Source organism: Chrysemys picta, chromosome 15, assembly GCF_011386835.1.
Source record: "Chrysemys picta bellii isolate R12L10 chromosome 15, ASM1138683v2, whole genome shotgun sequence".
Lineage (NCBI taxonomy): Eukaryota > Metazoa > Chordata > Testudines > Emydidae > Chrysemys > Chrysemys picta.
The window spans coordinates 1,318,761-1,341,568 of NC_088805.1; the positions used below are offsets into that span (position 1 = coordinate 1,318,761).

Sequence of the window (22,808 nt, forward strand, 5' to 3'; positions counted from 1 at the left end):
TGCTAGTCCAAGGACAGATGCATTGAGCAACCTAAACAGTATTACCAAGGCAACAGCATTCCAGCCTTCAGCACTTGACAACAGGCGAGTGAGCAGGAAGAGGTTTGCTGGGGTGATGGGGAAAAGTAAGCACTGCTGCGGGTTAGCTGTCTCCTAGGCTGACTATACAGTATCACTTCCATCTGCCATGGCAGGGTTATTCTGCATCCCCAAGCTGTGAATGGCTCAAAGGGGAAGTTAGGAAATGGGTTTAATATATATGGGAATGTAAAAGCTGCAGCCACTAACCCTCCATGCCTAGGGTGACCAGACGTCCCGATTTTATCGGGACTGTCCCGATATTTGCTTCTTTGTCCCGTGTCCTGAACAATGTTTGGTCAGGACACTGGACAAATAAAAATTTTTGCCCTTCCAGAGGGACTCTCGCCCCCCCCCTTGCTCCGCCCCCTCCGTCCCCCATTGACTCCCTCCCCAAATCCCCGCCCTGGCCCCACCTCTTCCCCAACCACGCAGCATTCCTCCTGCCTCCCAGGCTTGCAGCTGCATGGCGGCGCAAGCCGGGAGGGAGAGGGGTGGTGGCGGTGCCTGGATCCTGGAGCTGGTGAGTCAGCTCCGGCACCCTGGCACTGGGCAGGCGGGCAAAGGGAGGGAGACCGGGGGGGGAGGGGCTCAGCTCTGAGCCCCCCGCCGCACCAGAGGGCTCCTGCCCAGCCCCCGGGCCGCTGCACACCAGGGCCCGGGAGAGCAGCGCGGAGGCTGCTCCAGTCCTGCAGCCCGCAGGGCAGCACAGAGCAGGGGTGGGGCCAAATCCCCGCTGCTGCCGGTGAGCCCCGTGCCTCTCCCTCGTGCTCACGGCTTCAGCTCCTTCCCGGTGGGACGCGCCTCCCGCCCCCTGGCCGACCCTGGGCACATGCGGTGCACGTCCCGCGCCTCTCCCATTCAGCTGCGCTCCAGTGGCTCCTTCCTGGCGGGAGGGAGACTAGGCATGGGGGACGCACGCCACATATGCCCAGGGTGGGCCTTGGGCAGCGGGAGGCGCCTCCCACCGGGAAGGAGCCGCAGCCGCGAGCGGGAGGGAGAGGCGCGGGGCTCCCTGGCAGCAGCAAGGATTCGGCCCGTGCCGCCCACCCGGCCCCTGCCCGCTCCGCGCTGCCCCCGCCCGGACCCACTGCGTCCCGATATTTTATATCTCTGATCTGGTCACCCTATCCATGCCTGACTGCCCTTTCGTCCCTAGGATGATTAACCTGGCCAGAGAGTATGCCAGCAAGCGTGTCGTCTTTGGGAAGCTCATCAAGGACCATCCCTTGCACATGCAAACCATGGCCCGGCTGGAGGTAAGGCTTCCTCACACTCAACTGGCTCGCTCGCTCACTCAGACCGCAAGGCAAAGATTCACCACTGCTGCAGGGAGCTGTTAATCAGCGAGGCCACCTGCCACTGTTGTTCATAACCAGACTGGTCAGAGCTCTGTGGAGTTTTGTTACTGACACTCTCAACCCTGCTTTAGGCACAAGGCTGCCAGAACTGGCTAGTATCGATCCATGGCACATTAGACAGGGATGTGACACGTACTCCAGCAGGATTTGAGCTGAGCTGAGCAGGGATTCAGCCACTCTGCAGGAGCCTGGATTTGCTCAAACAGCAGACAGGGGCAGAGCTATTCCTCATAGAAGTACATGGATGCCCATGTAACCTAAGCGCATGTTATACCTTGCCCTTGGGCATGTAATTGAGCCTGGGACCGCTGGATCTCAAAGCATGAGCCTCAGAGGCCTGAGCTAAAAGACCCAGCTCCATTAGCCCAGGCCATAGCAGGCTCATTAACTTTGACAGGAGACCCAGGCACCAGTAGAGGTGGACAGAGCACCCGAGTGGGTTTCACCCATGTCCAAAATGGTCCCTGAATGATTTGTGGAATCCCTGGTGCAGTACATGGTCCTCTATTATTTAAATTCTATGGGGACTGTAAGCACTTCAGAGCAGTGGGTGCCTCCCACTCTATCTGTGCAGCACCTGGCACAGTGGGGCCCTGATCCTGCTCAGGCGCTCTAGGCCTGCTGTAATACAAATAAATAATAACAATATACAGACAAACAGGACTGAGGACTATAGAAGCGAGCTGGGTGTGAATCATAGAATCATAGAATATCAGGGTTGGAAGGGACCTCAGGAGGTCATCTAGTCCAACCCCCTGCTCAAAGCCGGACCAATTCCCAACTAAATCATCCCAGCCAGGGCTTTGTCAAGCCGGGCCTTAAAAACCTCCAAGGAAGGAGACTCCACCACCTCCCTAGGTAATGCATTCCAGTGCTTCACCACCCTCCTAGTGAAATAGTGTTTCCTAATATCCAACCTAGACCTCCCCCACTGCAACTTGAGATCATTGCTCCTTGTTCTGTCATCTGCCACTACTGAGAACAGCCGAGCTCCATCCTCTTTTGGAACCCCCCTTCAGGTAGTTGAAGGCTGCTATCAAATCCCCCCTCATTCTTCTCTTCTGCAGACTAAACAATCCCAGTTCCCTCCGCCTCTCCTCATAAGTCATGTGCTCCAGACCCCTAATCATTTTTGTTGCCCTCCACTGGACTCTTTCCAATTTTTCCACATCCTTCTTGCAGTGTGGGGCCCAAAACTGGACACAGTACTCCAGATGAGGCCTCACCAATGTCGAATAAAGGGGAACGATCACGTTCCTCGATCTGCTGGCAATGCCCCTACTTATACAGCCCAAAATACTGTTAGCCTTCTTGGCAACAAGAGCACACTGTTGACTCATATCCAGCTTCTCGTCCACTGTGACCCCTAGGTCCTTTTCTGCAGAACTGCTACCTAGCCATTCGGTCCCTAGTCTGTAGCAGTGCATGGGATTCTTCCGTCCTAAGTGCAGGACTCTGCACTTGTCCTTGTTGAACCTCATCAGGTTTTTTTGGGCCCAATCCTCTAATTTGTCTAGGTCCCTCTGTATCCGATCCCTACCCTCTAGTGTATCTACCACGCCTCCTAGTTTAGTGTCATCTGGAAACTTGCTGAGAGTGCAGTCCACACCATCCTCCAGATCATTAATAAATATACTAAACAAAACCGGCCCCAGGACCGACCCTTGGGGCACTCCACTTGAAACCAGCTGCCAACTAGACATGGAGCCATTGATCACTACCCGTTGAGCCCGACGATCTAGCCAGCTTTCTATCCACCTTACAGTCCATTCATCCAGCCCATACTTCTTTAACTTGGCGGCAATAATACTGTGGGGGAGACTGTATCAAAAGCTTTGCTAAAGTCAAGGAATAACACATCCTCATCCACAGAGCCAGTTATCTCATTATAGAAGGCAATTAGGTTAGTCAGGCGTGACTTGCCCTTGGTGAATCCATGCTGACTGTTGCTGATCACTTTCCTCTCCTCTAAATGTTTCATAATTGATTCCTTGAGGACCTGCTCCATGATTTTTCCAGGGACTGAAGTGAGGCTGACTGGCTTGTAGTTCCCCAGATCCTCCTCCTTCCCTTTTTTAAAGATGGGCACTACATTAGCCTTTTTCCAGTCATCCAGGACCTCCCCCGATCGCCATGAGTTTTCAAAAATAATGGCTAATGGCTCTGCAATCTCATCCGCCAACTCCTTTAGCACCCTCAGATGCAGCACATCCGGCCCCATGGACTTGTGCACGTCCAGTTTTTCTAAATAGTCCCGAACCACTTCTTTCTCCACAGAGGGCTGGTCACCTCCTCCCCATATTGTGCTGCCCAGTGCAGCAGTCTGGGAGCTGACCTTGTTTGTGAAGACACAGGCAAAAAAAGCATTGAGTACGTTAGCTTTTTCCACATCCTCGGTCACTAGGTTGCCTCCCTCATTCAGTAAGAGGCCCACACTTTCCTTGACTTTCTTCTTGTTGCTAACATACCTGAAGAAACCCTTCTTGTTACTCTTAACATCTCTTGCTAGCTGCAACTCCAAGTGTGAGTTGGCCTTCCTGATTTCACTCCTGCATGCCTCAGCAATATTTTTATACTCCTCCCTGGTCATTTGTCCACTCTTCCACTTCCTGTAAGCTTCTTTTTTGCGTTTAAGGTCAGGAAGGATTTCACTGTTTAGCCAAGCTGGTCGCCTGCCATATTTACTATTCTTTCTACGCATCGGGATGGTTTGTTCCTGCAACCGCAATAAGGATTCTTTAAAATACAGCCAGTTCTCCTGGACCCCTTTGCCCTTCATGTTATTCTCCCAGGGGATCCTGCCCATCTGTGAACCTGCACTCTGGCTCTGATGAACCAGCTGGGCTGTGGAAGGGGTTTCAAACCTTGGTCTGGATTAGCAGTTTGGTCCTTCTCTGCTTTACAGAGATCAGAGAAGAAAATATTGTTTGTTATGGTAAATCACCAAAAAACAACCTGCAGAAACTTATTGTCCAAAAAGGGATCTAAAATACAAAGGGCCCTGCTCACTTCCCCAAACCCAATCAAACCTTCCGTTTCCTTCTTGCTCTGAGCAATGTAACATCATGCAAATGCTTGGCCCCATGGTAGGACAAGTTCCTCTTTCATCCCCACCTAATATATAAGAATCCTTTTTCAGGGTGATGGTGGTGGGGGAGAGATAGCTGTATCTCCAAGCTATTACTATCAAACATAGAAGTTGATGTTCTAGCATCTCTGAGTCTGTCCTCAGAACAGTGATATGGCCAGCTGGTCTAAATGGCCTCTGCAGAGCACATCAGAACAGATGCATGCAGAAAAGCTTAATATCATGTTGCCAGGGAAATGAGCCACTTATCAAGCAATCAGCCCGAGTTTTTGCAGGTCCTGACAAGTGGTTGCACCTGCAGTGCTCCTGCCTCTCTGCAGATCATAGAATATCAGGGTTGGAAGGGACCTCGGGAGTTCATCTAGTCCAACCCCCTGCTCAAAGCAGGACCAATCCCAACTAAATCATCCCAGCCAGGGCTTTGTCAAGCCTGACCTTAAAAACCTCTTAGGAAGGAAATTCCACCACCTCCCTAGGTAACCCATTCCAGTGCTTCACCACCCTCCTAGTGAAAAAGTTTTTTCTAATATCCAACCTGAACCTCCCCCACTGCAACTTGAGACCATTATTCCTTGTTCTGTCATCTGATACCACTGAGAACAGTCTAGATCAGGGGTCTCAAACTCAAATGATCATGAGGACTAGTACATTGGCCCGAGAGCCGCATTACTGATACCTCCCCTGCTGCTGCCCTCAGCCCTGCACCCACTCCACCCCTTCCATGAAGCCCCGCCCCTGCCCTGCCCCCATTCCAACCCCTTCCCCAAAATTCCCACCCCAACTCTGGTGTGGGGTGTGGTGGGGGCTCAGGGCAGGGAGTTGGAGTGTGGGGTGCAGGAGGGGTGAGGGGTACAGCAAGGGTGCAGGGTGCGGCAGGGGGCTCAGGGCAGTGGGATGGGGTGCAAGAGGAGTGTGGGGTGTGGCAGGGGGTCAGGGTGCAGGAGGCCCAAAACTGGACATAGCAGGGCTGCCCAGAGGATTCAGGGGGCCTGGGGCAAAGCAATTTTGGGGGCCCTGTGTTGGAGACCCCTGGTCTAGATCTATCCTCTTTGGACCCCCCTTTCAGGTAGTTGAATGCAGCTATCAAATCCCCCCTCATTTTTCTCTTCTACAGACTGAACAATCCCAGTTCCCTCAGCCTCTCCTCATAAGTCATGTGCTCCAGCCCCCTAATCATTTGTGTTGCCCTCCACTGGACTCTTTCCAATTTTTCCACATCCTTGTTGTAGTGTGGGGCCCAAAACTGGACACAGTACTCCAGATGAGGCCTCACCAATGCCGAATAGAGGGGAATGATCACGTCCCTCGATCTGCTGGCAATGCTCCTACTTATACAGCCCAAATTGCTGTTAGCCTTCTTGGCAACAAGGGCACACTGTTGACTCATATCCAGCTTCTTGTCCACTGTAACCCCTAGGTCCTTTTCTGCAGAACTGCTGCCTAGCCACTAACCCTAGTCTGTATCAGTGCAGGGGATTCTTCCATCCTAAGTGCAGGACTCTGCACTTGTCCTTGTTGAACCTCATCAGATTTATTTTGGCCCAAACCTCTAATTTATCTAGGTCCCTCTGTATCCTATCCCTACCACTCCTCCCAGTTTAGTGTCATCTGCAAACTTGCTGAGGGTGCAATCCATGCCATCCTTCCATCTTTGGAAGGATGTCATCTTGTGTCCTGTGCATCACTGTGGAAGGATGTGGACTTGTGATGTCGTGGTATAGCTGAAAATTGTATCAGGTGCCTGGAAGGAGTATTGATCTGGTGTCTGATGGAGCCTAAAAAAGTGGCACTGTCCCACTCCTAATACTGGACCATGGTTACAGAACTACCAAGGGAGCGAGGACCCCACACCTGGTCTGCAATACCTGGGCAGAGCAGCCTTTGCCTCTGCAGCTTTGGCAGGGGCTTGGTCGTGATTCAAGGTAATTCTCCAAGTACAAGGTCAGATGTGGCTGATGCATGCCTGTGCCCATAGGGATTGCACGTGAACGCTCCCTGCTTCTTCTTTCCCTGCAGGTGGAAACTCGAGGGGCCTTTCTCATGCTCATGGAGATAGCCAGGCTGCTGGGATTAGAGGAGACCAAGATGGCCAGTGAGCAGGACCTGCATCTTCTCAGGCTGCTGACGCCAGTTGCTAAGCTCTACACTGGGAAACAGGTATTGGGTGGCCACATTCGATCAGCCTGGGATGGGCTCTGTGCCGCATGTCACTGACCTTGAGCTGGACGGAAGAATGAATTACAGGGAGAATACAAATTGCAGCAGCAATACAGTGTCCAGGGCTTGGGGTAGAAAGAGGAAAACCTGCTCCTGCAAGGCTAGCAGAACAATGGAATGACTGCTGCCAGTTAGGGCAGGTGGGTTAATTAATTGCTCTGCATTGTGAGGAGTGGAGGTCAGCTATAGGGCACGGGAGAGGTGTGTTCCGATCAGTGATTGGTGAATGAGGCACATGTCTGATCAGAACAGATGGAACAGTGGTGTGGGTTTTTTAAAGTGCATGTACACTTGGCCATAGGCATGCGCACGGGGTGTGCCCAGGCACACCCTAATCATGCCTGAGCTCGGTCTGGGAAGGCTGCTCCTCCCCCTCCCCCGCTGGAGGCTTGGGGCGGGGAGGAGGACAAATAGAAGGCTGCAGGGAGATCAGCTGTTGGCAACTGCTAATCAGCTATTTAGCATGCTGCAGCAGCCCTCATTACCCCTTTGGCTGGCTGCAGCCAATCAGCTGTTTGGTGTGAAGTCGGACCTATCAGCTGTTTCCCCTACCCCTACTGCAGCTTGGAGATTGCAGGCAGAGGTGAGTGAGTCTTTCTGATTTTCAGGGTAGAGGAAGCTGGGGTACGGGGGACCAGCAGCCAGGGTACAGAAGCTTCTGGGCTAGCTGCAGAGGGGTGGGCAGCCTCTTGGCTGGGGGGAGATGGGCAGGCAGCTTCTGGGTTGGCTCCAGGGGACTGTGGGGGGTGTACGGGCCAGGGGCTTTCTCAAGGACTGAGCCAGCCAGTCTCAGCCCACCCTAGTGTTTCCCCCAGGACCTGTGTTCCCCCTTCAGTCAGGAGAAACCAGCTCCAGACTCCCTTAGTGCTGGGCAGGGGGGCAAACCAAAGGACATAGCTCCTTTAAGAAAAGTTCTTCCTTGTGTCTTTTGAGTGAAATTGGGCTGGGGCCTGCAGCTTGCCCCCCTTCCCCTTCTTTACCTGTCCAGAGGGGCTTCACTCCAGGCCCAGTTGCAAATGAGCAGCCTCCCCAAGCCTGGATGCTGTCCAGCCCCCTCCTATGTAGGCTCTGGGAGCTTCCAGCCCCTGTGGTTCCCTTATGCCTGGGAAAGTAATGCTTGCCCAGCTCAAAGCTATCTCCCCCTCCTCCATGCCCAGATCAAGCCTGCCTGAGGGGCTTTTCCTCCAAGAGGCAATTTATCCCCTCCCCTGCCAATCAGCATCCCCTCCTCCCAGTGTAAGGAAGGATTGATTCTCTTCCCCTGGATCCACCTCCACCCTCCAGCTCCTGGGGAATTCGTTCCCTTGCATCCATCCCCCTCTATCACTTCAGGTCAGGAGATGCTGCCCTGCTTCACCTTGGGACACCTGAGCTCCTCTTGTTTCAGGGTGCTGAGCTGCTGCAGCCTGGTGGAGTAAGCAACTGGCCCCCACTCCCCTGCCTTTGGCCATGGTCCCACCAGGGGCTCCCCTCCCACAAAAGTTGTAGAGTGTGTGAAGGAGTCAAAGTGGGGTGGGCTGCAGCCCTGGGATTGGGAACAGCTGGAGCAACAACACAGCAGCCACACAGCAGGATGAATGAATGGGCCACTTCTATGCTGGGCTGTTGAATTAAATTTCTCTCTGTGTCAGAGCGTGTAGTTTCTAGGCTGGCTGCAGGGAGTGGGTTTCGGGGGAGACAGAGCTGCTTTGAGTGCGTGGGTGGGAGCTGCTGCTAAACAGAGCTACCAGGAAGTGGGGAGCAGAGAGAGATGGGAAAAGGGACACAGATGGAGAACAAGAACTGGGAAACATCAGGAAGGGGAGATACCAATGGTAGACACGCTTTCAATAACTAGGATGAAAGTGTATAAATGTTGAAAATAGCCTCCCCTTAAAACTGGCAGAGTAATCCTCCAGCACCCACATCTCACCCTTAAGGCAGGAGGGGCAGAAAGGAGTGAGCAGCTGGTGGGAGGCATTTAGGGGAGGGAGTTTGCAAGAAGGAGGTTTTCTAGGGGGATGGGGTAGGAAGAGGTGGACTGGGGGTGGAGCCTTGGATAAGGGGGTGAAGCCAGGATGGGGCACCCACCGGCAAAACCAAAAGTCAGCACTTATGAGTCGGGGTGACAGGGTCCCCCCTGCCTGCGCAGGGTGTATTTATTGCCTGTACAAACTTCCCCAGCAGCTGCACAAAGTTGTTGTAATTGTGTCACACAGTGAACCCCATGCTGCTACCAAGACCCCCCTTACTCCCCCACCCGGGCCCGCCCAGCCAATCGCTGCCTCCCCAGCGCTACACGTGACCTTTGACTTACCTCAGTCATAGCACTCTTTCACCATTGCACTCCAGCTTGGTTGGTGCTCTCAGTGCCTGCCCCGTAAGTGCCATCACGTCATTGGTCAAGGGGATGTCCAGGGGGTGGGATTTGGTGGGGACTCTATTCTGAGCGGTGGCATGGTAAGGGGGCTGGGCCGGGTCACGGTGGGTTGGATATGGGCCTGACGGTCTCGGTAGCAGTCGGGGATGGGGAATGGGGGTGTTGGATAGGGTGTGGAAGTCCCAGAGGGCCTGTCAGGGGCAGGGGTGTGGCTAGGGGTCAGGGCTGTCAGGGGACAGTTGGTGGGGATAGTTGGTGGGGTCCTGGGGGGTGATTGGGAGCAGGGGGGGGTCTCTGGAGGGGGCGGGCAGGGGACAAGGAGCAGGGTGGTTGAATGGGTTGGGAGTTCTGGGGATCCTGTCAGGAGGCAGGGAGTGGTTGGATAGGCGTGGGAGTCCCGGGGGTCTGTCTCGGGGTGGGGGTGTGGATCAGGGTCGTGGCAGTCAGGGGACAGGTAGGGGATAGGATCCTAGGGAGGCAGTTACAGTGTGGGGGGGGGGGGTCTCAGGAGAGGGCAGTCAGGAGACAAGGAGCATGGAGGCTTGGATAGGGTCCCGTGAGGGGACAAGGAGCAGTGGGGGTTGGGGTTCTGAGGGGGGCAGTCAGGGGACAGGAAGTAGGAGGGTGTGGATCGGGATGGGGGTGGGGCTTGGGTGGGACTCCCTGGGTGCACACCCTAATGAAATGTGCTGTGCATGCCTATGCACTTGGCTGAAAATATTTTGCTAAATTAAAAAAGAGAATTCTCCTTTGGGCAGAGACCAAGCAAAGACAATTCACTCCCCAAAGGAATTTGTTTCCTACAGTTATGAGCAATTGAAAAAGGGGCTTGGGTTTGTGTAGAAGTTCAGTTTCAACCTTAACTCTATAGAAGTCTCCCCTGCTGTTTCTCTCTCTCTAAATGTGTGCAGAAGTTTGAATGGATCCACTTATCCAGGGAGGGAGGTAATGTGTTTGTCTTGAAACAAATTGCTTTACTTCCAGGCACTATTTTTTTGCATTATTTATCAATGGAGCATGGGGATTACTGTCTGCTTCTCAGGGCAACTTGCTGGCCTCTCACAGTTGACACTCTAAGCTGCTGAACTTCAAGATTTTGACCAAGTGGCCCTTTGACTAGGCGCGTTTCCCAACCTGCTCTACACACAGTACTTACAAAATCAGACATAAAATACAAAAGTGGCACAGCACACTGTTACTGAAAATTTACTTTCTCATTTTTACCATATAATTATAAAATCAATGGGAATATAAATATTGTACTTACATTTCAGTGTCTAGTATATAGAGCAGTATAAACAAGTAACTATGAAATTTTAGTTTGTACTGACTTTGCTAGTGCTCTTTATGTAGCCTGTTGTAAAACTAAGCAAATATCTAGATGAGTTGATGTACCCCCCAGATGACCTCAGTGTCACTCCAGGGACACATGAACCCCTGATTGAGAACCATTGCCCTAGATCCTCTCCCCAGAGAGTCCCTCCAAATCCCTTTATGTCCATGTAGGGTAACGAGTCACCTGCCTCACTGAGTCAGCATAACCCACTTAACCCTTTCCCTGCAGGATCAGCACCCAAAACTGTTTGGCTGCAACATAGTAATTAGCATGGAGGACAGCATGAGCCATTTCTCCATCTGGGTAATTTGGATCTTCCAGTTCAAATCCTGGAGTCTTGCGCTCTGTGTTTTGCAGGCGATTGCTGTTATTTCTGAGGGACTGGAGTGTTTTGGAGGGCAGGGCTACATGGAAGACACAGGCTTGCCAGTTGCACTGCGAGATGCCCAGGTAAGAAAACACAAACTAAGCACGACAGTTCTTCTCCATAGCTCCTCGCTTGGTGCCCCTCAGGCATCCCTTTGCAGTGCTGCACTGCAGTCTGGCTCTCTGCCAAAGACAGATTGCCAAATGTGTACGCTCATGCCTAATGTCATGGCTGTCCTCTGCCCATTTGCCAGCCCTGCTCTTGGACCCCACATCACCACAGAGCTCTAACACTGTGATAGAACTGACCAGTCTGTCATTGTTCTTCTCGTCTTGATGGGCCATTCCCCGTCATGTCACTCATGATTGACTCCTGCCCAGAGGCGCTATTGAGCTGTCAGCCACATACTGACTTCCTCTGCCTGTTTGCCCTCATATGGACTCACTCTTTCCTTAGAGAACCGACCCCTCCTGCTTCACACCTTCCCCTGGGCTGCTCCCATAAACTTGGTCTCCCCCCTCTCATCTCCCCTACAAGCCTTCCTCACCTCCCTTCACAGTTCATTCCCTCTCCAGCCCTTGTCTCCTCTTTGGGCTTTGCAATGCCAACCTCCCGTACCCCATTCAACCCCAGCCTCGTCTGCTCTTCACAGCACTCCATCTGCCCTAGCCACCAGCCTTTAACCCCGTCCTCTTTCCCCAGCCTTTAACCTCGTGTTCTGCAAGCACCGTGAAGTCCTGGCTCTCCCCCCGCGTACATCTGCTCTTTCTGACTTAGCAGTTCCACTTCTCCTTGCTCATCCACTCTCCTGACTCTACGCCTAGCAGCTCTACCCTTCAGTCACTATGGGATGTGTGGAGGAGACCAGTCTGAGAGTTCCTGTCATTGGTAAGAAATCCCAATAACCTGTCCCTCCTCCTTCACAGGTGCTGACCATCTGGGAGGGAACAACAAATATCCTCTCACTTGACGTGCTGCGCTCTCTCACCAAAAGCCAAGGCCAGGTTCTAGATGCATTCTGCTCTGGAGTGCAGGTGTGTTCACTCACGGCAACATTGATCATCCAGAGGTACCACCTCCCTGGACCTGGCTTCTTGCTCCTACTGCAAGACCTGCTGGGAACACCACTGCTTTAGAGTGCTGAGTTGATTGCATCCAACCAGGCATTTCCCCCACTCTCACTCAGGGCTGAGGCTGCTGCTGCCTGGCACCCCATGTTCCTTTCTTATGGCTGTGGTTTGGGAAGGGGAAGACCCCGGAGGGATTTGACAGCTCTCCAGCTATGGCTCTTGGTTTCAACAACCATGAACTACTTTATCTGTTGCATCCTTGAGCTGTAGGTGGTGAAAAAGGTTTGACTTACTGAACCAATTCTCCTGTCAACAATTCCCATGCCCGCATGGCTGTCCCACAGAAGAGCCTCAACAATGTGAAAAATGCCCCAAAACTTTCTCTGGAGTGGACTGAAGCCCTTAAAAAGCCCACCCAGCTTTGCATTTCGTTTAACACTATTCCAGTAGGTTCGAGTGACACCAAGCAAAGCATGGCGAAATGGCTGTCTCATTGCATCTCTCCATGCTGCAGCCAGCTGGGCCTGTCGAGGCTCATTCCACTTGGGGCTTCCAAGCTCAGATCTGGCTAGTCAGGAGACAGTCGGGCTTCTCTGCAGCCAGGTACCAAGCACTATTGCTTAGACTAGGCTTCTAGACGAGAATCCTGTTTTGACATATGGGTGTAACATGACCTGCTTCTGAGCTGCCGGTGCCCCAACTCTCCTGGCCTCTAGAAATTGGATTTATTTTGGGTTTTTATATTACCCACTGTTTTCACTCACTGCCATACCACTCCCTGGCATCAGAGTGTGGAGCAATATGTGGGGCCAGTTTTATTGGCTATGGCTTTGCTACAGTACTTTGGATGCATTTTAAAATCCACTTCTACTCTGAGAAGTGACATTTAAAAAATGGTGGTATGGGGTTCCAGGATTCTTGTATGCCAACAAGTTCATATCAAATTTGATCAGCTCACAAATGAAACAGGCTCTTTCTGAATGTCAGCTGTGCAAAACTCAGCCTGGGCTATGTACAAATAAAGCCGAGTGTTCTGCCTTTTCATGCATCATCAACAATGATTCTGCAGACCAGTTTGTGCCCTCAGTGAAATCTGCGCAGCCCTATTGAAGTAAATAAGTAAATATGATTTGCAAGCAAAGCCCCCTGTTTTTGGTGTCCTCCCTCTTATTTTTAAATATCATAACCTTGAAAATGATTCTCCATTATAAGAAACAAGTCCAGTTCTGGCTGTATTGTTTGTTGTTTGCAGTAAGGAGAGGCTAACCAAAAAGAGTGGCAGCTCAAACAGTTTCTGATGGATTCAGAAATACCTAGATTCTAAAGGTCATTCCCTGTTTGACTACATCAGTCAGAAAAGTGATGGTAAAAATGGCCCCCTTGATGCTGCCCTCCTGTCAGTTATACTCTTATGGACTTAGAGTAGGTAGACAGGGAGGAAAGCCAAGCTGGAGTTGTTTCTGCCTTTGACATGATCACTGAAGCTGCTGGCTGAGTTCTTATTCCAGAATTTTTTTTCTCCTTATAACAGAGGAAGGGGAAAAAACCCAGTTTGATTTTCCTGTACGTTGAATTTACACCGCTGGCAGTTGGGGGGGAGAAAAAATCGTGTGTGTGTGTGTGTGTGTGTGTGTGTGTGTGTGTGTGTGTGTGTGTAAAAAAAAATAAAATAAAATAAAAAAAAAAAAAGAGAGATGAAAGGATTTGCTGCAGAACACACCTGTCGCTGTTCTGCCCAGAACCATGCTTTGAAGCGGATCAGATTTTGGATCTACAGTACCTGGGTCCCTTTAAACACACAATTTGGGCCAGGAGTCGGCGACCTTCGCACACAGGCCAGCAGGGTATCTGCCGGTGGGCCGCCAGACATTTAGTTTACGTTTACTGTCCGCAGGCACAGCCGCCAGCAGCTCCTATTGGCCACGGTTTGCCGTTCTCGGCCAATGGGAGCTGCGGGAAGGGATGTGCTGGCCACCGATTCCCACAGCTCCCATTGGCCAGGAACGGCAAAAGTGCAGCCACTGGGAACTGCAGGGGGCCGTGCCTGCGAACGGTCAAGGTAAACCGAATGTCTCTCAGCCGCCAGCTGATTACCCGGATGGGCCGCGTGCTGAAGGTTGCTGACCCCCGGTTTAGGCAGTAGCAGTTTGTTACACAGCCAGTTGTACCAAGGCATTACAGTAGAACCTCAGAGTTATGGACACCTCGTCATGGTTGTTCTTTCCAAAGTTAACAACTGAACATGGACTTAGACAGCTTTGAAACTTTACTAAGCAAAAGCAAAATGCTGCTTTTAACCATCTTCATTTAAATGAAACAAGCACAGAAAGTTTCCTTACCTTGTTAAATCTTTTTTTAAACTTTCCCTTAATTTTTTAGTTTACATTTAACACAGAACTGTACTGTGTTTTTTGTGTCACTGCTGCTGCCTCGTTGCGTACTTCCGGTTCCAAATGCGGTGTGTGGTTGACCAGTCAGTTCGTAACTCTGGTTTTCGTAATACTGAGGTTCTACTGTAGTGTGGTATATGAATCTACTGTGTTTTGAGAAACCTATATACCTTTGGCTTCGCCCCATCCTGTTATGCCTGTGTTTCTGCCTTTGGAGTCTATGCTATTTGTTGGCATCAATCTCTAAGTTACTTTTGCAAAAGGCTTTTTAAAACATCTCATTAGTATGCTGTGGGCTTGGAGGTTCCTTTGGACTTTATCTTGGCAACAGACCTAACCTGTACTTAGGAAGGTGGTAGTGCAAGTAAGTTTTATAGAATACAAAATTGTGTTGAATTTTCACAGGCTGACTCCTACTGAGCTAACAGGCTGTGTTTTCCAGTAACAAGAGTAGGAACTGCATGATCACCTCAAGTATTGGAAGCCTAAAAATACACAAAACTACTTTTTAGTAGGAGATCAGCTACTAATAAGTGTCAGTTTCACAAATAATATGCAAATAAGAGATTAAATCACATGACAGTCTCTACGCAAAAGAATTAATGGACACAAATCTGACATCAGGAATCATAACATTCAAAAACCAGTAGGAGAACACTTTAACCTGTCTGGTCATTCAATGACAGACCTGCGGGTGGCAATTTTGCAACAGAAAAGCTTCAAAAACAGACTCCAACAAGAAACTACTGAGCTTGAATTGATATGCAAACTAGATACAATCAATTTAGGCTTGAATAGAGAGACTAGGAATGGCTGAGCCATTACAAACATGGAATCTGTCTCCCCATATAAGTATTCTCACACTTCTTATCAAACTGTCTGTACTGGGCTAGCTTGATTATCACTTCAAAAAGTTTTTTTCCTCTTAGAGTTGGTAAGACAACTCCCACCTTTTCATGCTCTCTGTATATGTGTGTGTGTATATACATATATATAATCTCCTCAATATATGTCCCATTCTATGCATCCGAAGAAGTGGGCTGTAGCCCACGAAAGCTTATGCTCAAATAAATGTGTTAGTCTCTAAGGTGCCACAAGTACTCCTGTCCTTTTTGCGGATACAGACTAACACGGCTGCTCCTCTGAAACCCTTCTACAAAATGCTACTCTAAAATACCAGCTCCTCTTTGCAAATTAACCATTGTAACCCTTCTGTCATATTGTAATTCAGCAGAAAAGCACAAATTGCAGAACTACTGGGGTAAAGATGTACAGTTCTGTAAAACATAGTGCCCCAGATGCTTGGGCCAAGACCCCTGCCTTCAGTGAGGTCCATGTCAAAACACTTCAAAGGGGCCAGGATTTCACACACACACTGCAAGTTTTTCAACCCATTGACCATGGAAATGCTGATCCAAACTCAGCATCAGTAATATGGTGTAGTGATGCATAAGGACATTTATATATTGGATACAAATACATGCTATGTGAATCAAGAGCCCTTCTGAGAGCTCACCCTGTGGCAGCATGGGAAACCCAGATTAAAGGCTACACTCGATCTCGCACACCAAGGCAGCAGTGTGCATGCTGTAGTATTAATAGGAAGCCAGTGTAGAGTGGTATTAAGGTCTCACCGCTGACCTTCTGTCATGTTTTCCACACTACAGCTAGGCCACTGGGAAAATGGCAGCTTAATCAGAGGAGCAGCAAAGCCCCTTGGAACAGCCAGAGCCCTGCCATCCATTCTCAGGGAGTTGAGCACAGGCCTGGCTGCTTTGGGCTTTCCCACATATATGTGACTCGTAAGGGACGGATTCTTCAAACCTGCCTGTTAGCTCAAGGAGAGCAGTAGCTGCAGCCACGCTCTGAGCACAGCTCTAACATCTTCATGAAAGTGGAAATATTTGGATGTAGAAGGACAGATCAGATACAGTGGTGATGGGCATGTATAATTTCTGCCTGATACAGATATGTAATTACAGGGTAGTGTGTACACTAGTTGGTATCCACACCTTAGATCTAGCTCAGTGTTTTTCAGTTAAACTAATGCTGCAAGTATCAGGGGCTAGCCGTGTTAGTCTGTATCTACAAAAACAACAAGGAGTCTGGTGGCACCTTAAAGACTAACAGATTTATTTGGGCATAAGCTTTCGTGAGTAAAAACCTCACTTCTTCAGATGCAACATCCGAAGAAGTGAGGTTTTTACTCACGAAAGCTTATGCCCAAATAAATCTGTTAGTCTTTAAGGTGCCACCAGACTCCTTGTTGTTAATGCTGCAAGTTTCCTTCAAACAATTTTCTCCTGAGTGCAGCTGAGCAGCGTTCTGTCAATGTTGGCTGGTGTGGTATAAGCTTCCCCATGGCAGCCTCAGTGAGAATTGCAGTGGTTTGAGCTCTTTCATTAGGATTTCAGCAGCTGTGTTTCCCTACAGGAGGCACTCGATAACTTTTCCTTTCTTTGCAGGGGAAGCTGGAGCTGGCTTCCAGCATTTCAGAACTGGAATCTTCTGTGCAGCTACTCCAGGATGCTCTCCACAGGCTTGGCCAGTTCACTCAAAGAGTTGGCTCAAAGGGGGCAGTTGCGATGGAGTTAGCAGCAAGAGACTTTGCCTACACTCTGGCAAGGATCTACACAGGTAATGGAGAGAACTGACAATCCACTGCAGAGACTCCAAAATGACTCTGAATTTGTCCTAGGATGTTCAGTTTCAGGGATCCTGGGGTAGGCTTCAGCTGGAGGAGATTGGTTTTCAAATAAAAAGCAACAGAGGGTCCTGTGGCACCGTTAAGACTAACAGAAGTACTGGGAGCATAAGCTTTCGTGGGTAAGAACCTCACTTCTTCAGATGCAAGTAATGGAAATCTCCAGAGGCAGGTATAAATCAGTATGGAGATAACTAGGTTAGTTCAATCAGGGAGGGTGAGGTGCTCTGCTAGCAGTTGAGGTGTGAACACCCAAGGGAGGAGAAACTGCTTCTGTAGTTGGATAGCCATTCACAGTCTTTGTTTAATGCTGATCTGATGGTGTCAAATTTGCAAATGAACTGGAGCTCAGTAGTTTCTCTTTGGAGTCTGGTCCTGAAGTTTTTTTGCTGTAAAATGGCTACCTTAACATCTGCTATTGTGTGGCCAGGGAGGTTGAAGTGTTCTCCTACAGGTTTTTGTATATTGCCATTCCTGATATCTGACTTGTGTCCATTTATCCTCTTGCGTAGTGACTGTCCAGTTTGGCCAATGTACATAGCAGAGGGGCATTGCTGGCATATGATGGCATATATAACATTGGTGGACGTGCAGGTGAATGAGCCGGTGATGTTGTAGCTGATCTGGTTAGGTCCTGTGATGGTGTTGCTGGTGTAGATATGTGGGCAGAGTTGGCATCGAGGTTTGTTGCATGGGTTGGTTCCTGAGTTAGAGTTGTTATGGTGCGGTACGTGGTTGCTGGTGAGAATATGCTTAAGGTTGGCGGGTTGTCTGTGGGCGAGGACTGGCCTGCCTCCCAAGGTCTGTGAAAGTGAGGGATCATTGTCCAGGATGGGTTGTAGATCACTGATGATGCGTTGGAGAGGTTTAAGCTGAGGACTGTAAGTGATGGCCAGTGGAGTTCTGTTGGTTTCTTTTTTGGGCCTGTCTTGTAGCAGGAGGCTTCTGGGTACACGTCTGGTTCTGTTAATTTGTTTCTTTATTTCCTTGTGTGGGTATCGTAGTTTTGAGAATGCTTGGTGAAGATCTTGTAGGTGTTGGTCTCTGTCTGAGGGGTTGGAGCAGATGCGATTGTACCTCAGTGCTTGGCTGTAGATGATGGATCGTGTGGTGTGACCGGGGTGGAAGCTGGAGGCATGAAGGTAGGCGTAGCGGTCGGTGGGTTTTCGGTATAGGGTGGCGTTAATGTGGCCATCGCTTATTTGTACAGTGGTGTCTAGGAAGTGGACCTCCCGTGTAGATTGGTCCAGGCTGAGGTTGATGGTGGGGTGGAAGCTGTTGAAATCATGGTGGAATTCTTCCAGGGTCTCCTTCCCATGGGTCCAGATGATGATGTCATCAATGTAGCGTAGGTAGAGAAGGGGCGTGAGTGGACGAGAGCTGAGGAAGCGTTGTTCCAGGTCAGCCATAAAAATGTTGGCATATTGTGGGGCCATGCGGGTGCCCATAGCGGTGCCACTGGTCTGGAGGTATATATTCTCACCAAATTTGAAATAATTGTGCATGAGGATAAAGTCACAGAGCTCAGCAATAAGTTGTGCTGTGTCATCATCAGGGATACTGTTCCTGACAGCTTGTATTCCATCTGTGTGTGGGATGTTTGTGTAGAGAGCCTCTACATCCATGGTGGCTAGGATGGTGTTTTCTGGGAGGTCACCAATGCATTGTAGTTTTCTCAGGAAATCTGTGGTGTCACGGAGATAGCTGGGAGTGCTGGTGGCGTAGGGTCTGAGTAGGGAGTCCACATATCCAGACAGTCCTTCAGTGAGAGTGCCAATGCCCGAGATGATGGGGCATCCAGGATTTCCAGGTTTGTGGATCTTAGGTAGTAGATAGAATAACCCCGGTCGGGACTCTAAGGGTATGTTGATTTGTTCCTGTGTTAGTGTAGGGAGTGTCCTGAGTCGATGGTGCAGTTTCTTAGTGTATTCCTCAGTGGGATCTGAGGAAAGTGGCCACAGGACCCTCTGTTGCTTTTTACAGATTCAGACTAACACAGCTCCCCTCTGATACTTGATGGTTTTCAAATGTTGTTCAACAATGGTGGTATAAGGAAGGCTGGTCACTGCCTCCTTTTTGAGCAGAAGGAGATTCAGGTATGAACCAGCAAGATGCTGTGATGGAGTAAGGAATACCCGACCCTTCCATTACATTTTGCTATTGGGATGGGAGTCTGGAAACATTTATACCTAACATGTGCTTTTTGCAGGGGCTCTCTTACTCGAACACGCAGCCCAGCCTGATGCCACCTCCACAGACACTTACACAGCTCAGAGGTAAATGGATCCCCTTTCTCCAGCCGCCTCTTCCAAGCAGATCCCCTAGGTGTATTCAGCAGGCACCGCACCACACTCCTGTGATCCGATCCCTTTCAGGTAGTCAGTCACACCTTCCTCTGTGACAGACCCAGACCTCAACATCCGCTGCTCATGGAGACCACTATCGGTCCTGCTGTGGTATTAGTGAAATCTGATCAGTCCCCTCCATGGTGTTCATGGGGATTGCCTGTCCACAGCATGCCTTTCTAGAGATTGTAATACTACTAGGGGTTAGGTTGCAACAAGTATTGTCCATACAATGGTTTTGGTTAAAAGTTATTTGCATTCCCTACTCAGGTGGTGCAAACAGGATCTCTGCCCCGTAGACCCAGAAGAAAAAGCTGGCTGTTATGATGACAAGGCAGCTTCCATGGATACCTACTTGGTTTATGAGGGAAGCCCAGTTTTGAAAGGAAAGCTATGACTTAACTGAAGCTAACTGAGAAAATCCATACCTCACTTTGGAAGAGAAATTGGATTATAATCCTGGCCAGTGCCTGGTGCGTCCAGTACAAATTGCATTTGCTTATAGTGTGCTTAATATTTAGGGTTATGCTAAACAAATGGGCTATGACCATCTAAGTATCACCAATAGTCTCTTTCAGGAGGTGTTGAAAAGAAACATGCTTAGAATGTTTTAGGGAAACACCTGGTGGTCAAATGCAGATAATGAATTTAATAAGACACTGACGTGCTAATGAGTATTCTTTTCAACACTGAGACAAGGAAACAACCAAAGCTACATCTGAAGCCTGGTCTAAAACACAGATGTTGCAGAAGTTTATAAAATTGTTTTTTAGCTTTGCAACACCACTTCCCTACCCCCTCTCTCTGAGCCCACACCCTACATCTGCAATGCTGCCTCCAGCAGCTGTGTGTCAGTGGAGAGTTCCCCTCCACAAGGGCATTCTCCACTGGCCTCTTCAGCCACAAGCATCTGGTTCCAAGGCTGTAGTATAAATTGAGAACATAAGTTCCATCTACACTGTGATGTAACCAGGGTCTCAACCAGGGCTGGCTCTGGCTTTTTTGCTGCCCTCAGCAAAAAGGCCTCCTGCTCTCCCCGACCGGCCGGAGCGCCGGGGGGAGGGTGGCGAGCCCGGCCGCGGCCCCGCTCTCCCCGACCGGCCGGAGCGCCGGGGGGAGGGTGGCGAGCCCGGCCGCGGCCCCGCTCTCCCCGACCGGCCGGAGCGCCGGGGGGAGGGTGGCGAGCCCGGCCGCGGCCCCGCTCTCCCCGAGCGGCCGGAGCCCCGGGGGGAGGGTGGCGAGCCTGGCCGCGGTCCCGCTCTCCCCGGGTGAGTGCCGCCCCCCTCCAGGTGCTGCCCCAAGCACATGCTTGGAGGGCTGGTGCCTGGAGCCGGCCCTGTTCTCAACTCAGCAGTTGCTAAGTGCAATAGGTCCTAGCTGCAGCTGGGTAGGACAAAGGACCATATCATACATTAAGATTAAAACTGTATCTTATCCTGTAACTAAACCTATAGCCAAGCTAGCTAACCATTGTGTAGTATTTTGGCTAGCGGTGCTTGTGATTTTCTCTTTAATTTCTTCCTTGTTACAAATTTTTGCTTTAACTTAAGATACTTGGACTTGAACATGGAGACTCTAAGCTGGGGGCCTCTTGTTGGAGGCCCTGGAAAATAGGACACTGACCTCTGAGGAAGCTGAGTCTGGAGCAGATGTAATGGTTTGAGCACCTGGCCAGAAGAATAAAGACGAGATCCTCTTTCCCAGGCAGAGATGGGTCAGCATGGTTATAGGGGGGTGCTTGGTAGAGTTCCAGTTACCCTAGGGATGGGTCTGAAAGAAGTGGTTACATTTGATTAGTGAGGAAGTGTACCCAAGGAATTGTTAAATAGAAACTTGATGTTATTGAGACATGCATATCACAAGACAGCCTCGTGCAGAGAAGTACTTTAGGGCAAGTCTACACTACAAAATTAAGTCAACCTAAGTTATGTCGACGTACAGCCATCACGGTAATTGAATCTGTTTTCATGTCCACATTACGCTCCTTGTGTCAGCAGTGCACATCCTCACCTGGAGTGATTGCACCAATTTAACTGCCAGTATGGGACATAGTGGGACAGTTCCTGACAGGCAGTAACAGTCAATGTAAGCAACACAATGTCTACAATGACACTGCATCAACCTAACTACATTGACTTAAGCACTACACCTCTCGCGGAAGTGGAGTTATTAATTTGATGTAGTGGGCGAGTTACATCGGTGCGAACTACATTGTAGTGTAGATGCTTATAGAGTTAGGTCAATGTAAGCTGCCTCTGTAGTGTAGACCAGGCCTCAGTGTATTAGAAGTTGAATTGTTAAGGTACAGTACTGAGCCAAACTTATCCCTATATGCTGTTTAAAAATCAAACTTTGGTGAGATCAAATACACAATGTAGTTGATAAAATTACATCAGAAATGTAAGATCTAAGCAATTTTTTTTATAATCCTTATCAAATCAGTGCAAACAACTTAAAATGTGAAACCATTTCTTTGAACAAGATGGTTGAGTGATTTGGCTATTCTGCAATAAAGGAGTTGGGAAAAGGTTCAATACACGTTGCATTTGTCTTTTTAAAGTACATCTAGTGCTCAACATTTAAATGAGACCGAGCAGGTCTCCTTGCCATACCCGGTAAGTGGAACTCCCTATTGAATTGAACTTCAAATTATAAAGAGGGCAGATGTGGGGAAGGAATCATAAATACACTGCACCTACGATAGCCTTTTTCCCCCACCCAAAAATTAGAGACATGCAGTGTGCTCATTGCCTTACCCAGCCCAGTGGGTAACTCTACCTCTGAATACAGTTAACTATTGTTACCAAAGACATGCTATTTCTTGGCCAATGACATCACAGAATCTCAGGGTTGGAAGGGACCTCAGGAAGTCATCTAGTCCAACCCCCTGCTCAAAGGGGGACTGGTGCGTCCAGTACAATCCCCAGACCCCTAAATGGCCCCCCTCAAGGATTGAACTCACAACCCTGGGTTTAGCAGGCCAAGGCTCAAACCACTATAGCGAGGAGGGCTCTATGCCTGCTATGATAATCACTTGGTGCTGAGGCATTCAGAGCCTCAGAAGTGCACAAACAGTCAGCCTAGTTCTACTAAAGCTACTGCATAAAAAGCTACTGTGGGATGAGACAAGTCACTTCAATATGAATCTTGCTCCAGGCTCCCAGAATGAGAAAGTTGCTTCCTACTGGTAAAGGAAATTAATCTTTGCCCTCCAGAGAGCTCATTCATTTCCCTTGCACATGTGCCTTAATGGTACTGCAGGACACAGGACATGAGGTTTCCAGTTTTAGGTTAAAATCAATAAAACTATCAAGGCAGACATGTAGGTGTCGTTACTTTGGAAAGAAGGGAGATAGCTGTATTATTTTGTATGAATATATGTACTGCAGTTTATCTGCTTGATATCATTCTGTCTGATACACAGAGTCAAATGAAGGGTTGTTATGAATAGCCAACAGGAAATGACAGAATGGTGGAGATCAGACATCTGGGG

General features: G+C 49.6%; 1 protein-coding gene across 5 annotated transcripts in view; it reads left to right on the forward strand.

Moving 5' to 3' along the window:
• Window positions 1-21,849, forward strand: part of LOC101939023 (acyl-CoA dehydrogenase family member 11-like) — a 34,279-nt gene extending 12,430 nt beyond the window's left edge. For 2 of the 5 annotated variants that reach the window (XR_010592867.1, XR_010592868.1), the window contains 8 exons: window positions 1,238-1,337; window positions 6,544-6,684; window positions 10,797-10,889; window positions 11,733-11,840; window positions 16,732-16,903; window positions 19,180-19,246; window positions 19,586-20,378; window positions 20,549-21,849. Coding sequence is in view for 3 of the 5 variants with exons in the window: in XM_005278806.5 (XP_005278863.2) it covers window positions 1,238-1,337; window positions 6,544-6,684; window positions 10,797-10,889; window positions 11,733-11,840; window positions 16,732-16,903; window positions 19,180-19,246; window positions 19,586-19,712 (808 nt within the window). In the remaining 2 variants the exon portion in view is untranslated. Of the gene's footprint in view, window positions 1-1,237; window positions 1,338-6,543; window positions 6,685-10,796; window positions 10,890-11,732; window positions 11,841-16,731; window positions 16,904-19,179; window positions 19,247-19,585 lie in introns of all 5 variants that reach the window. The other 3 variants (XM_005278806.5, XM_042856058.2, XM_005278807.5) reach the window with 2 other exon arrangements.
• Window positions 21,850-22,808: the final 959 nt, after the last annotated feature.